Source organism: Pomacea canaliculata, linkage group LG8 (genome assembly GCF_003073045.1).
Source record: "Pomacea canaliculata isolate SZHN2017 linkage group LG8, ASM307304v1, whole genome shotgun sequence".
NCBI classification, from domain to species: domain Eukaryota; kingdom Metazoa; phylum Mollusca; class Gastropoda; order Architaenioglossa; family Ampullariidae; genus Pomacea; species Pomacea canaliculata.
Window position 1 is genome coordinate 21,360,007 of NC_037597.1, and position 13,243 is coordinate 21,373,249.

Here is a 13,243-nt window from a genome sequence, read left to right on the forward strand (position 1 = left end):
TCACCTGATCCGCACTGAATTTTTTTTTCCCCAAGATATATATAATCAAGTCTTTAAAAGAAGATAGAAGAAATCAATGTTTACTCCCTTACTGAAATTGTTTATTTTAATCTGTCTGTTTTTGTTTTCTTTAGCAAGATAACCACTATACGCTACGGAGACGGTGCTCGCGATCTTCACTAATCTAACCTACTTGTAGTTTAACATTGTCTCAGTTGTTTTGGGCCCTCATTTATTTTACCTTTACCTGTCAACAGTTTTAGGCCTTGAGTTATTTTGCATGTCGCAATTAACTTTATGCAGCCTACGTTAATTTGATTCAAATTTAATTTATCAATTACAACAGATTTAGAAATCGGCAGTCCGTAATTAACATTAGAACGCAGAAAAGGAAGAGATAAACAACAGCTGACATGTCTCATGTAGTCATCAGAGAACATCGGGGCTGACTTCAAAGGAATAGTTGGTTTTAAAGTTTTATTGGGAGCGAATTCAAACAGCTTCACTTTACACAATAAACGCCATGATGTACTAATTTGCTGCACATTCTATTATCACTGTTTGTCGTGTAGCCAAAGGCGTGTGGTTTATTTGTTCGTATTTTACTGGCCAGCCGCATGGCTTAGAATTTTGAGACCAGCATACAAAATAAAAACTTTGCCCACCCATGATGTAGACCGTTTCCCTGAAAACGTTCGATGCTTAATTTCTATTAAGTGAGTCAAAGGCACCTTTCAATATCAATGTCACAATTAAGAGTTGTCAACTTTGACCAAGTGAGCAAAGGTCAATCAACAGTACAGTGTGAATCAGCAAAACATTTTATTTATGCTCCTGAAGCACTGGAAACACAGACACAAACCTGCAGCAGTACTTAATCACAGGTGCATCACAGTCCTTGAACAAGTGTTTCAATATTTCCCTATACCGATGCAAAATAACAAAATAATACGTGAATTCCTGAATCAAAAAAGTCTTGTCATAATGAAGTAGTAGACAAAAGCTGACAATAAAATCATGCTAGAATGAAGAGTTCACGGTGGAAATCCATTTAGGGCTGGGAGCATGCAAAATGAGTCAATTAATTGGTTGGTGCATATCCCTAGGATGACACAGCCATAAATAGTTGCATGTACTTTGCTGTGATATATTTCTACATTTTCTATGTTACAAAGGAGGAGGATGATAACTGAATTTGTAAAGTGCATTTCCTCATGTGTATGCCAGCTCAATTTGCTGCACATGAAAGGCTCCATAATGAACTGTGAGTCAACTAAACAAGAAACACAAGCATCAGCAAACAAAGAGCACCGTAGCAAGCATGAATTAAATGCATGAAGGATTAGGGGAAGAGAACTGCTTCTGAATCCTTTGTCAATATTAGCACCCCAAGACTGTGGGGAAGGTTTTTTTTTAAGAAGCTTTAATAATTTTAACATTTTATGATAAGCATAATTCAATTTAATTTCATATTTAACTATTAATAAATTTATATGCAAAACATAAAGTTATATTTAAAAAGCAAAAAATAATAATAGGTTAAAATTAAAATGAGGTAAAAGTAGTTCATTTATCTTTTTTTATTTAAGTTCTTTCGAGATTTCAACACAGCATGGTTGTAAAGAAACACAGGAAAACATAATAATTGTTTTTTTTTAAATTGCTTGCACAGTTGCATGTACATACAGCCTCATGCACAGATGTGCATGCATGCACAGATGTGCATGCATGCACACAAGCCAACAATCATCACATGTATACACACATTTCCACAATGATAAGGAAGAAAAAGGACACTATTCCTAACTTGTTTAAGAGCTGGAACATCAAACGATTCTGCATGCTGCTGTCGCTCTCTCAGTCACTATTTGCACATGGCACACTAAGAATTTAGTTTTCAAAGGAGCATGAAATTAATGTAGCAAATCATGAAGTCATAAATGGCCAGTGTTCTGATCTATGCTGTGACTTCATGGTTGTTAAAAATATTAACATTTGGATGATTTTGGTCTACTCAAGGTAGCCTTGTACTATAATTGCATCTGTGCAAATGAAGTCAAGTAAAATAAAAATAAAAAAATCTGTTACAAACTTTCTTTTCATTGCTTAAACATAATGAAGTTCATGTGCTACTCTCAAACGCAGAACACATTTGGTACAATCTTAAAACCCCATCAGTGACAAAAAAAGAGAGAAACTAATGTCTTAGCAATTGCAACTGCTCACACTTTCTAAAAGTGCACACATCACCGCCACTTTACTTGAATTGTGTCCCCATTTTCTACCGAGTAAAAAGAGATCTGCCTCAACTCATTGTCAAATTCTATCTCTGGTCCTTGCATCTGCAACAACAAGAACAACAAAAATCCAAATTCTAATGCTGTCTCATCATTTGTGCAAATACTTCTACATATAAATTGAAATCAAATGCTTTTTAGTAATAAAACATAGTAACCTCTAGAACTCACACAATAATACAAAGAATGCAGAAGGGATAATGTCACTGGTAATCCAATTCTAATGAAATAAGAAGTCAATTATAGGTCATGTGACTTTCTGTAACCTGACAAGTTGACATTCAACAGTGGTAACCTTGCCAGTGTCATGGAAACCAGAACATATGTTGTGAAATGAGGGATGTGACAATTACAAATACATGCAAAAATAAATTGCAAAAAACAAACATTATAGTTTAAATGAGAAGAGAGATTTACAAGATTCTGATACAAATATTTTGCCTACATGGACTAAATAATAGTAATAGTGAAACAGTGAATATTCCTATAGCTCTATATCCCTGAAGGCTCAAAATATTTTACACATATAAACATGCATGATCAATATAGTGTGTGCGTACACACATACACAAAGATAGAGAAAACCGGAGTGCCCTGAGAAAACCACCAAAAGTCAACCTTGTAAACAGGTGTCACATCCAGAGAGAGATTTTTTGGAGCCATAAATATGAACCCAAAACACTAGATTCTCAATGTCATGGTAATGGATCTTTAGCCACTGTGCTACCTACCATGCAAAACTGTAAAAGATGCTAATCATGAAAATGCAAGGTAGTTAGGTGTACATTTATGTGTGCCTGACAGGGGGTTTAATGTATTCTAATGTGAAATGTTTTAGAAAAATATCAACCATACCTTATGACTAATGTATGACAGTGTAAAGTCTTTGTCTAGCCGAAATATCCGTTGAATCAAAGTCTTCAGCTTCTGGACTGACATTGTAGCTAGAGTGGTACAAAGAACAACAAAAAAAACCTACAAAAAAAATGCTATAAATACAAATTACATGCTGTACAAATGTGACACAAAATTCAAGAGAAAGAGATTAAGTGTTTAAAAGCAAGTTTTTTCTAAAATCAAACGATGTTTTACTCGTTATTTTTTTAAATTAAAGTATTCCAATATAAGTTGTGCTCTTACATTTTTCAAGAAATGCAATTTATGAAAAGATTTTGTCAAATTCTCATCCCAAAATCAATGAAAGAAATATTTAGAAATATTTAAATACTTACAAGGTAATTTCTTTTCCATTACTCCCTTCTCAGGGTCCTGTGGACTGAAAATTTTTATTGCTTACATAAATTAAGGAACTGTGTGCTCACACCAGGAAAATATCTGTCAGTTATAACTTTAATCTACACCCTGCAGATATGCATGCAAATTATTGCTTTTATTTACACATTACATTTTAAAAAATGAATTTTCTGAATGTTCTGTAACATATTTCCTAATCCATTTAATCCTACAAGGGGCCTCTCTATTACAAAAGTGTCATGTGTATGTTAACCTATAAACACAGAAAGGATACTGATAAGGTTGTCTTTCAATGATAGTGACTGCTGTACCATTTCGGAGTTTTCAGGAGCACCCCATTCTGTCGAGACATGAATACAGAATTGTTTCAACTCTTTTATTCTGTTATTTCAATCATATGTGACTTTTATATGCCAGACAGACAGGATGCTACGCTCTGAACCACTCTAACCCTCAAATTTATTATTTTGTTTTACTGGCAAGATTAATTTAAAACAGTACATTTCTCTAAATAGAAATCTGTTTCAAGACTGACCATGAAAATCTCTTCTCAGCCAATTATCTTCAAGAGACATTATGTCATATAAGACATATTACAGATTTTAAAAAAGAACCTTCAAACTGGTAATCATACTGCTAACAAGATGACAAAAACGTGGATGCTGTGCTTGGAATTCTATATCTGGATTATCTTTTGATGAATCCTGGTTGCCTCCTGCCTTTAGCCAGTCTGGTCCAAATTTTTTCAGGTAGTCAATCTCTGCACCTTTTCTCTCTTGTTCATTAACCTTGAAACAAGACATCAGCAGCCACTATTATATCAAATTAATTTATAACTTTTCATTGTGATTTTATCTGTGGTCATACCAAACAGAAAAAGGGAAATAAATTAGTGACTGATCAATTCATCTATTCCCTAATGAATCTTTCCCCCAACACACATATTCATGACACATGTGCAAGCGAACACATATGTGCACACACAAAGATATGCATGCACACACCCACACACAAACAGAAGCTTTATTTTACAATAGCTTTCAGGACAGTTGAAAGTCTGAAGAATGTAGTTCTGACAAGTAAGACTTAACCAGTACTTATGATCTCACAGAAAGCAGGCAACCTTACATCAGTCCTGTTAAATCGAGTGAGATTGCCAATCTTTGCTATGACAATCTCTCTAACTGTCTCTGCAGCTCCCAGATGAGGCAAGCTCCCAAAGCCAAGGTCTTCAAGGTTCTGAAGCTTGTTGAGCTCATTGATTGATGCCCACTGAAAAGAAATTACTGTAAGCTCACAAGAACCTTATTTTTTTTTCAAAAAGGACAAGGCTCTTCACACTTGGTGGTAAGGCGGTATGGGAATGTGATGCTGAGATTAGTGATAAAAAAACTAAATCTTGTCATCTAAAAGTCTTATCAAAGAAACTAAATCCTGCATTATATAAAAATTTAGAAATATTTATAAACAATATGAGATAAACATGCTTTAGACATCTTATGACTCCACATGTGTTATATTCATCAACTAGTGAAAGTTATTTTCATTCATATACACTGACTGAAATAGGTAATAAATAAAGAAAAATATTTACAAATAGATACATAGACATCTACTAATATAAAATCAAAAACCCAAATTACTTCTATGTAAATCCTCCTATTAATACTATTACATGGAAATGTTTAATTTATAAAGTTGATAATAAAACTCCACTGCCTATATGGTGCTTAGAGGTAGGAAAACACATCTGTTTCATGAGCATTACTCCTTACACCAATCAACATAGCTGTCAATACTTGCGATCAAAGTCAATTGACTATAGTCTGCCTGCTTGTCTTTTTCTGCTGATTTTTGACATTCTCCATCCTTATTGTTTGTTCCTGATTCCTCTTTGTGTCTTATATGTTTGTATTTCATTACCTGTCTGTGCAGTTTTTTTCTCCTTCCATCCTTTACATTCTGTCTATACATCTTAAGTGCTGACAGCATGCTCCTTAGTGAGTGTGATTATGTAAATCACACATTCTTATAATGGAAAGAAATAAGTGAAATATACTGTGATTCTAAACATAGTATCATTACTCACATCTGAAATTTTGTTCAAAGTTATGTACAGATGTTTCAGCTTGGGAAAAAGTTGAGACTTCTTTCTGTAAGGTACATCAGGAAAATATATCCTTTCTATGGGATTGTCTGTAATCACCAAGGTCTCCAGTCTGAATACAATGAATCAAAAGAAGAAAAAAAATAAAGGAAAATATGTACTGAATTTAATAAATAAAAACTATTCACAGCTAATTGCAGTTAAGAAAGTCTATCAAAAGGCTGCTTAATCTAGATTTGTACCAAAAACTTAATTTGATTATGATTTATTCAAAGACCTTCTTTGTCATTCTATTCTCTAAGAACAGAAATTTCTACACATTTTTGGTGTTCACAAACAAAATGATATTTCCAACCCCTTATGTTAACAGTGAGAGAAGATTTTTATGAACATTTGTTTGAAAGCAAATTTTCAGTTTGCTGCTGCAAATACCCACTGCTGTAGCTTTCCAAGTTTCATAACTTCATCCCAGCTGCTGATGTTGTTATTTTCTAGGCTCAGCGTTGTAAGCTGCTGCAAACAGCACTGTGGCTCCTCCAGCATTTGCATTGCATTGGCACTGACGTACAATGTCTCCAAAATAGGAAATAAGGAGCAGCACTGCAATACCTGGCAAAAAGATGAAATGTGGATTACAGACTACTTCAATGAAATCAGTATTAGATGAGGTAAAAATCCAGAAAACCAAAGTAAACCAATTCCTAATATATAAAACATGATCATGATGTTTAAATAGTAAATGAAGAAAAATGCACATGCATAAAAAAGACCTGCAGGATTAAAGAAACGAATTGCTTGAGAGTAGATCATCCATTTATTCCACTAGCAAACAGCATCTAAACATAGCTAGGAGATAAGCACATGATAAGAGAGCATTTTTTTCAAAGCAATTTAAAAATGGACAGCTGTTAAACAAAAACTTTGGATCATCTTGCCTAAGAAAACAAATCTCATTTCAACAGTTTAAAATTAATTTTTATGAAAGTTGTATTCCTATGCAAAACCTCAAACATGGTTTTAAAATTTCAAAGTTTATGACTACCACACAGCAACAAGTTTTTAAACATTCAAGAGTAATTCTTTCTATTCCGGTTTAAAAGGGATGATAACTGTACAGCATTTGAGTTATTCATTATTTTCTCATTTAATGTTTCTCCTTTTAAATAAAAAAATAATCACATTAAAAGCTAATATTAATATGACTGACCACTCAGCAAACCAAAATTAAAAATTGACAGAGAATGGTCAAGAGAATATGAGTAAGCAGATATGGAGAAAAAATATGAGAAACTGATTTCTACCTCATGCCAGCTTGATGACATTTTGTTCAAGTACAAATTTCTGACAGCTTTAAAAGCTTTTAACACGTCTGTTGAATATGTTGGAGCATGAAGCTTGTTTTCACTAAAACAGATAAAACTTTGAATCATCACGAAAACTTTTTGTTTTATAATAAAAATATTATTGTTTTATCTCCTTCTTTTGAATCAGCCTTGTTTTCTTTTATAAAAAAAAACAACTTCTTACTATGGCAAGAGAAATACCGAAAAACAGAAAACAGAAAGCAAAATTCATAAAATACCTTTTAGTACATAATGAGTTTTACTAAATGATACTATGCTAATCCCAACCTTTAACATCACAGCAGTATATTATCTCTCATATCAATGTACTTCTTCAAAAACCATAACATTTGGTCACACAAAAGTACATTCTTGTCCTCCCGTCTAAACACATACCTAAGAAAAAGTGATTGCAGATTAGGTAACTGCTGACAGATCTTTGCCACCATTGGCCAAGATGCTATTAAGTTCCGCGACACATCTAGAGTCTGGATGGAAGGTGTGTTCTGGGATAATTCACAATCTGACTGTGTGCCGTACACATCCATGTCCCGTATGGACACTTCTTGCAGTCGATTCAGTTGACTGAAAAAGGCAGAAACAAACAAAAATTTTGTTACTTTTAAAAATTCATTTTTGATAAATGTCAATGATGACACCATAATAATCCCAATCATCAAAACAAGCAAGATAACTAAGCAGAATGGAATTAACTACATGTAGGAGAAATGTTGTAATCAATCAAAAGGGCCACACAACACATCAATGATAAGTAAGGCAAAGAAGTCACCTTCAAATTTCTTGGAAAGAATTACCTGATCTGGTATTATCAATCAAGAGAGCAGGGGAGGGTGGATTATTATCTCCTTTGCAAGAAGAGATAGATGCATTTATGTTCCTTGTGTCTGCAGTTTCTTGGCTGACCAAACATTTGAAAGATGGAGATGAGTGGTAAGTCAGAAAATATTTTTAAGTGGAAGTGGCCAAACTGAAAAAGTATTTGTTGCTACTTGTTTCTTTTTTTGGCTATTGTGTGTGCGATAGCTTTGATTGGATAGCTACTATGAACCATAGTGAAGATGTTTTGAGCATGTTTACTTGTTATAATAAGTTGTTTTTCTGATGTGTCTAAACAGGAAATCTTCAAAATATATTTGATCTTCCATGTATTTGCCTTTTCATACTTAACAGAATATCAATGCTACCTTCCCCAAACTATTTCAGCTACACGTTTTATCTGCACCTTCCACACATTTTCCATAGTCTGAACTAGTGGAAATTGATAGAGAAAATCTTTCATCTGCAGTCATGCTATCCCCATTCTGACCAACACAGCAGTAGTGACCTGTGTGTTTTTTCTCCATTTTTACCCATTTTTCCAAAATATTTCAACATGCCATGAATCAGCCCAGCAAATAAATCTTCATGCACAGAAGATGAAAAGGCGGCATTAGTAGCATTGCCAAGCCCCAGAATAAGAATGCAATTACTCATGAGAAGTACTAGTTCTAAAATATTGTTGTTAGCCTCCAGAATTGTTGACTGTGATTTCCAGTCTGCAGCTTTTCTGTTTTAGCATGTTTGAATACAATGATCAATAAGAAATACCAAAGCCTGAAAAACAGAAGTGATATTGATGTTTTTGATAGCATTAAGTCATGTTCTTAATGATGCTGAGTTAAGGCAGGAATAACAGATCTTTAATGCTGACTTAAAAGGCTCGGTTCATGCATACATATGCACTATACATATGGGACTAAAAACATAGATTGTTCTCACAAATTTACATGGAGATATAATCAAAATAACACTTTCAATTTGGCCACCTTATTTTCCTGGAATAAAAGATATCTGACCACAAAGCAATGTTAAAGCATTAGTGACTCAGCCCTGTTCCATACCTCTGCATCAAGTTTACTTTTTCAGCTCCAACCATCTCCACAACAGTTTGTCTGTTATCAGCATCCAGCACATAAAGTGTTTCAGTGTTGACCCCTGCACTGCCATGTTTTTGTATACCATACCGACTTTGAATGGCTTGAAAACAATCAATACCCAGACATGCTTTCTTTGGTCGCAGAAATGATCCTGAATTTGGATGACTTGGAACAGAAATGCAAAATTATGTTTACATTGTGCTTTGTACAGCAAACAGTGATGATGATGTCATTGATTGTGGTGGTTATTGTGACAATGCTGATATGTAGTTGACTAAAATTTAGTCATGATCAAGGCACTTGAATAAAAATTCTTGCTAATTACTTTCAAAAATAAATGTTTTTAGTTTGGAAAAGCAAGTAAAACAACATCCTGATCTATTTCCTTGTTATTTCAAGTAAGTTGGTAAATTGTTAAAATAATTGTTTCTAAATAATATAGAAGAAATGTTTTCTATATTCAGAAAAAAATAAGCAAAAGGCAAAATTAAAAACCTGTATGTCAATCTGTAATCTTTGTAATTCAATCAAAGTTCTCAAGTTTTAACTTTGAATACATACTGTAATTATAAAATAGATATATATATAATCTCTACAGGGAATCATATGACCTAGGCCATTTACATGGGCTACCATCCTTTGAACAAAGCTCAATCCACTTGGAAGCTCTGGATATTATAATTAATAACAAAATCTACCTGGTTTGAAAATACCGTACTCCTTCATGTGATCCATCATGCTTGCCACGAGTGGGATCATCCCATTCTATACCAAGCCAAACACCTAGAAAACAGGAAAACTAAATGATTCTATGATGTTTAGAATGTACAGTGTAATCAGCAAGTTGCTAACATAACTGTCAGAAAATGAGACGGTTGAAATCTGCCTTTTTTCTTTTTATTATATCTAATCATTCGCATTCTCTTCTAGAAGAGGGGTTGGGTTGTGGGGTTAAATGTTCAGTGAAATGCTATAGTGTGTGCATAGTTAATGGTTGTTATAGAAGGTAAGTGAGATTTTATGTAAGGTGTGTACTGACTTGAATGCATTTTTTTTAAATTGATACATTTAATATTATATTCATGTCAGTAGATGAATGGACAAAGGGTAAATGAGATTGTGTGCATGTGTCTGTGGGTGGGTAAAGGCTTAAAAATATGTACCACTATCTCTCAAATGTTAATGATGCACATGACATAAACAAAAAAATGATAGGAACTAAACTGTATCTTCTCCTTTAATTTTCTATTAATTTTAACTAACCTTTTGTTGGAGGGACTATCCCAATATACTTGACTGTACCAAAGTTTACATCACACCGTATGCGATCGCCAACTTCTAGAATACTTCCATCTGGACGCACCAAATCTGTAAGAGGGTAGTCAGTTTTGATCATTCTTTTAATTTACAAGTACATCTTACAATTAAGAGGTCAATTATTATATACTTTGTACAATAGTTAAACACGTACGTCTTCGTTAAACACTTACAGACAAAAGTTTGCATATTCTCTATCGTTTAAAAATAAAATGAAATATCATGATGAAAATATGATAAGGGGGTTTATCTACAGCTTTTTCTACCGACTCGTTGAGACAATCTGAAATTCATTGATCGTACTAATTAATTGTAGCCGGTACTGGAACTGGAGAGTCCTGGCACAACTATGCGCACAGTCACAGATACCCATGTTTGTGTTCAGTGAGACATATTTTAATGAAGAAAATTTAAGTCACATATTTCCTTGTAAATTGTATTTTCTTCTTTGCTTTGGGTAGCTGTAATTAGCTACTTGTCATTCTTAACTGCTTACCTGCGTCGTCTGCCGCCATGGCCTACCGATGGCTTCTAGAACTTATATTTAAAATAAGAAAAAAAATCATGTTTAAATAATTTTGCTCTTAATTTTATTATTAGAGAAAATTATGTAATTTTTTCCTTTTATTTATTTAGTTATTTACATATTTATTTTTTTTAAAGTGAGGTGCAATGATTTGGATAACATTAAAAAGTGTCGTTTCCGGATCGGCGTCTGTCAACAATAACAAGCATACTGCCTCCCGTTTATCAGATGGTGGGAAAGGTGACCATCATGACCTAATAGTAATACATTACGTCTGCAAGAAATGGAACGTCTAGGTCATCATGTGAGAGTTTGGTCTAAATGGCAGTTAAACAGGGCGTCTGCTGTAGTTATTCTTGGTGCAGCTATTCTTATTGGAAGCTACCAACTTCGCCACGATCAATGTCAACCAAATCTTTGCATTTCAACAGATCTTCATAACTGGCTAGCAGAGAACAGACTTCATCACCTAGAAAGCGAAGTTATCAAGCTAGGTATGGGTTGTTTTGTTTCATAAGTTAGCTATCCAGGGTTACATTTATGAGGTCCCCGTATCTTTTGAAGTAATTGTAGTTGATCTCGCACTTCTTCCCTCTGGGGTGGGTCATTTCGTCCTTAAGCCATATCGCCCCACCACCTGAGTCAAATCGTCCCAGCCATGACCGCAGCGTCCCAAGTAAGACCACATCGCCCCTGTACCAAAAGATGAATCGCCCCAGGCCCAAAAATCTGCTCTGACATGGCTTGTCACCCCAAACTTTGAGAAAGATATCAATACACATTGATGATGAGCTATTGTTATCATTAGAAATGTTAACTTGTTTCAGGACTATTTTCAAAGTCGAAGCTTCTGGCAGTTAGTGCTGAGGATAAAATTTTGGAAGGTATGTCCAAGAAGCAAAAGGCAGACATTTTGGCAGCAAGTGCATTGCTATTATCCCAGTGTGAACTAGAGTTCTGGTTAGAATCACATGGACTTATCCATTATCGTGAAAGGTAAGAAGCAGAATAATTTTATTCTTAGCATTTAGCTTGCTGTAAGAATTTTAGCAGATATTTAAGTTAAAAGCATGCATAGACAACCATATTGACTTGGTTAATAACATTTTATCAACTTATTTCTAAATGCAAGTAATAAGGTTAATTGGAATATAAGAAAACTGTTTGATGATAAATGTAGGATAATTCATAAAGTCATATTTACTTAGTCTGTCACCTGTGTATTCTGTTGTGTTGATAATTATAGTTAGTGTTGTTATGGCATTTGTTGCAATAAGCCACATCTTACCAGGGTGCCCAGTAGTGTTGTGATTAAAACACTTGCTTGTCACCACTGCAGTAACTGGCTTAGGGTTCATATCTCATCTGGGGACAGTCTCTCTATTTGACACCTATCCGCAAAGCTGGGCATTGGGAGTTTTGTCCGGACATTCGGGGTTCCTCCCCCTCTGTAGTGCAGGGTTAGGGTTAGTAGTGCAAACCTCAAGGTGGAAGCACTTTCCTACTAAATAAACCATCCAAGCCACATCTTTGTCTATACCAATGTCCTTTCGGCTGCTGCTTTTGATGTGCTTTTCACACAAAAAAGTCTTGTATGTTGAATATACTTTAATCTAAAAAATTTGCAAGTTTTGGCACCAGCACTGAATGTACTTAAAACAGAGCTGCGTGTGTGTGTACGGGGGAGTCAGTGGTCATTTCACCCCAAGACCATATCACCCCATCCATATCGCCCCACTGCCTGTCAAATTGTCCCTGCCAGGACAGTATCATCTTGAGTAAGACCACATGCTTCCAACACTGAAAGCCGAATAGTCCTAGCCCTTAAAGGGAAATTTATCACTATTAATGTCAAATATTACTGACAGAGTCATGCGTTGTTTAGATGCTATACATATTTGCAAGCTTAGCCACCTACTTCAAACAGAGCCATGCAAATAAGTTCAGCCATTAGTGAAAGAATGGCCACTTGCCAATACACATCCAAATATATGAACATATCACAATAGTGCATAAAAGAAATTTTCTTTTTAAGTAGATTTTTTAAAATTGACATTTCTGTCATCGTTTATTCTTTAGCTTTGAGGTTGTATTAAATGGGGTGTTTTTTGTTTTGTTTTTTGTTGTCTTTGTCTGCTGCTATGTCTCTGTAACTGTTATGATGTATCTGGATCCTGGACTTTTTTAACAAACAAGCAGCAGATAGTTTCTGTTAAAAACCAGCCTGAGTGGTTTGCATTTATTTCAGCTATCGGTAGATATAGGCAATATAAATTTAACCTGTAAATTTCTACCTCCAAAATCCATCTGTTAATTATCTGGTAACAAAGTATGCAATTGATGGTCTTCTCTCAAATCCTGTTGTCACCTGTACAGGTGCCCTCAAGGATGCTGTGTGTCTCCACTACTGTTCATACTATATACAACTAACAGTTGTAGAAGCACTATGGATAGGAGCTTTC

General features: G+C 34.6%; 2 protein-coding genes across 4 annotated transcripts in view; one reads left to right on the forward strand and one right to left on the reverse strand.

Annotated features, from left to right (window-relative positions):
- Positions 1–803: 803 nt before the first annotated feature.
- Positions 804–10,808, reverse strand: LOC112570167 (tubulin-specific chaperone E-like). Of its 3 annotated transcripts, none has more exons than XM_025248463.1 (14): positions 10,752–10,808; positions 10,202–10,306; positions 9,637–9,721; positions 8,903–9,103; positions 7,398–7,586; positions 6,960–7,062; positions 6,095–6,267; positions 5,641–5,770; positions 4,680–4,823; positions 4,186–4,339; positions 3,826–3,891; positions 3,530–3,589; positions 3,153–3,241; positions 804–2,342 (listed from the first exon to the last, which is right to left on the reverse strand). In XM_025248463.1, the coding sequence occupies exons 1-14, from the start codon at positions 10,768–10,770 to the stop codon at positions 2,247–2,249; spliced, it is 1,614 nt and encodes a 537-aa protein (XP_025104248.1). In that variant the 5' UTR covers positions 10,771–10,808; the 3' UTR covers positions 804–2,246. The 3 variants fall into 3 exon arrangements, 2 of the variants coding, with proteins under 2 accessions (XP_025104248.1, XP_025104247.1); XM_025248462.1 differs by lacking the exon at positions 10,752–10,808 and adding an exon at positions 10,510–10,557; XR_003100602.1 differs by lacking the exons at positions 804–2,342; positions 10,752–10,808 and adding an exon at positions 10,510–10,557 and having other exon boundaries at positions 3,160–3,241; positions 4,166–4,339.
- A 132-nt stretch (positions 10,809–10,940) lies between these two features.
- Positions 10,941–13,243, forward strand: part of LOC112570165 (apoptosis-resistant E3 ubiquitin protein ligase 1-like) — a 39,748-nt gene continuing 37,445 nt past the window's right edge. Inside the window, exons 1-2 of the mRNA XM_025248457.1 lie at positions 10,941–11,275; positions 11,609–11,777. Of these exons, the coding sequence (XP_025104242.1) occupies positions 11,065–11,275; positions 11,609–11,777 (380 nt within the window). The 5' untranslated portion in view covers positions 10,941–11,064. The remainder of the gene's footprint in view (positions 11,276–11,608; positions 11,778–13,243) is intronic.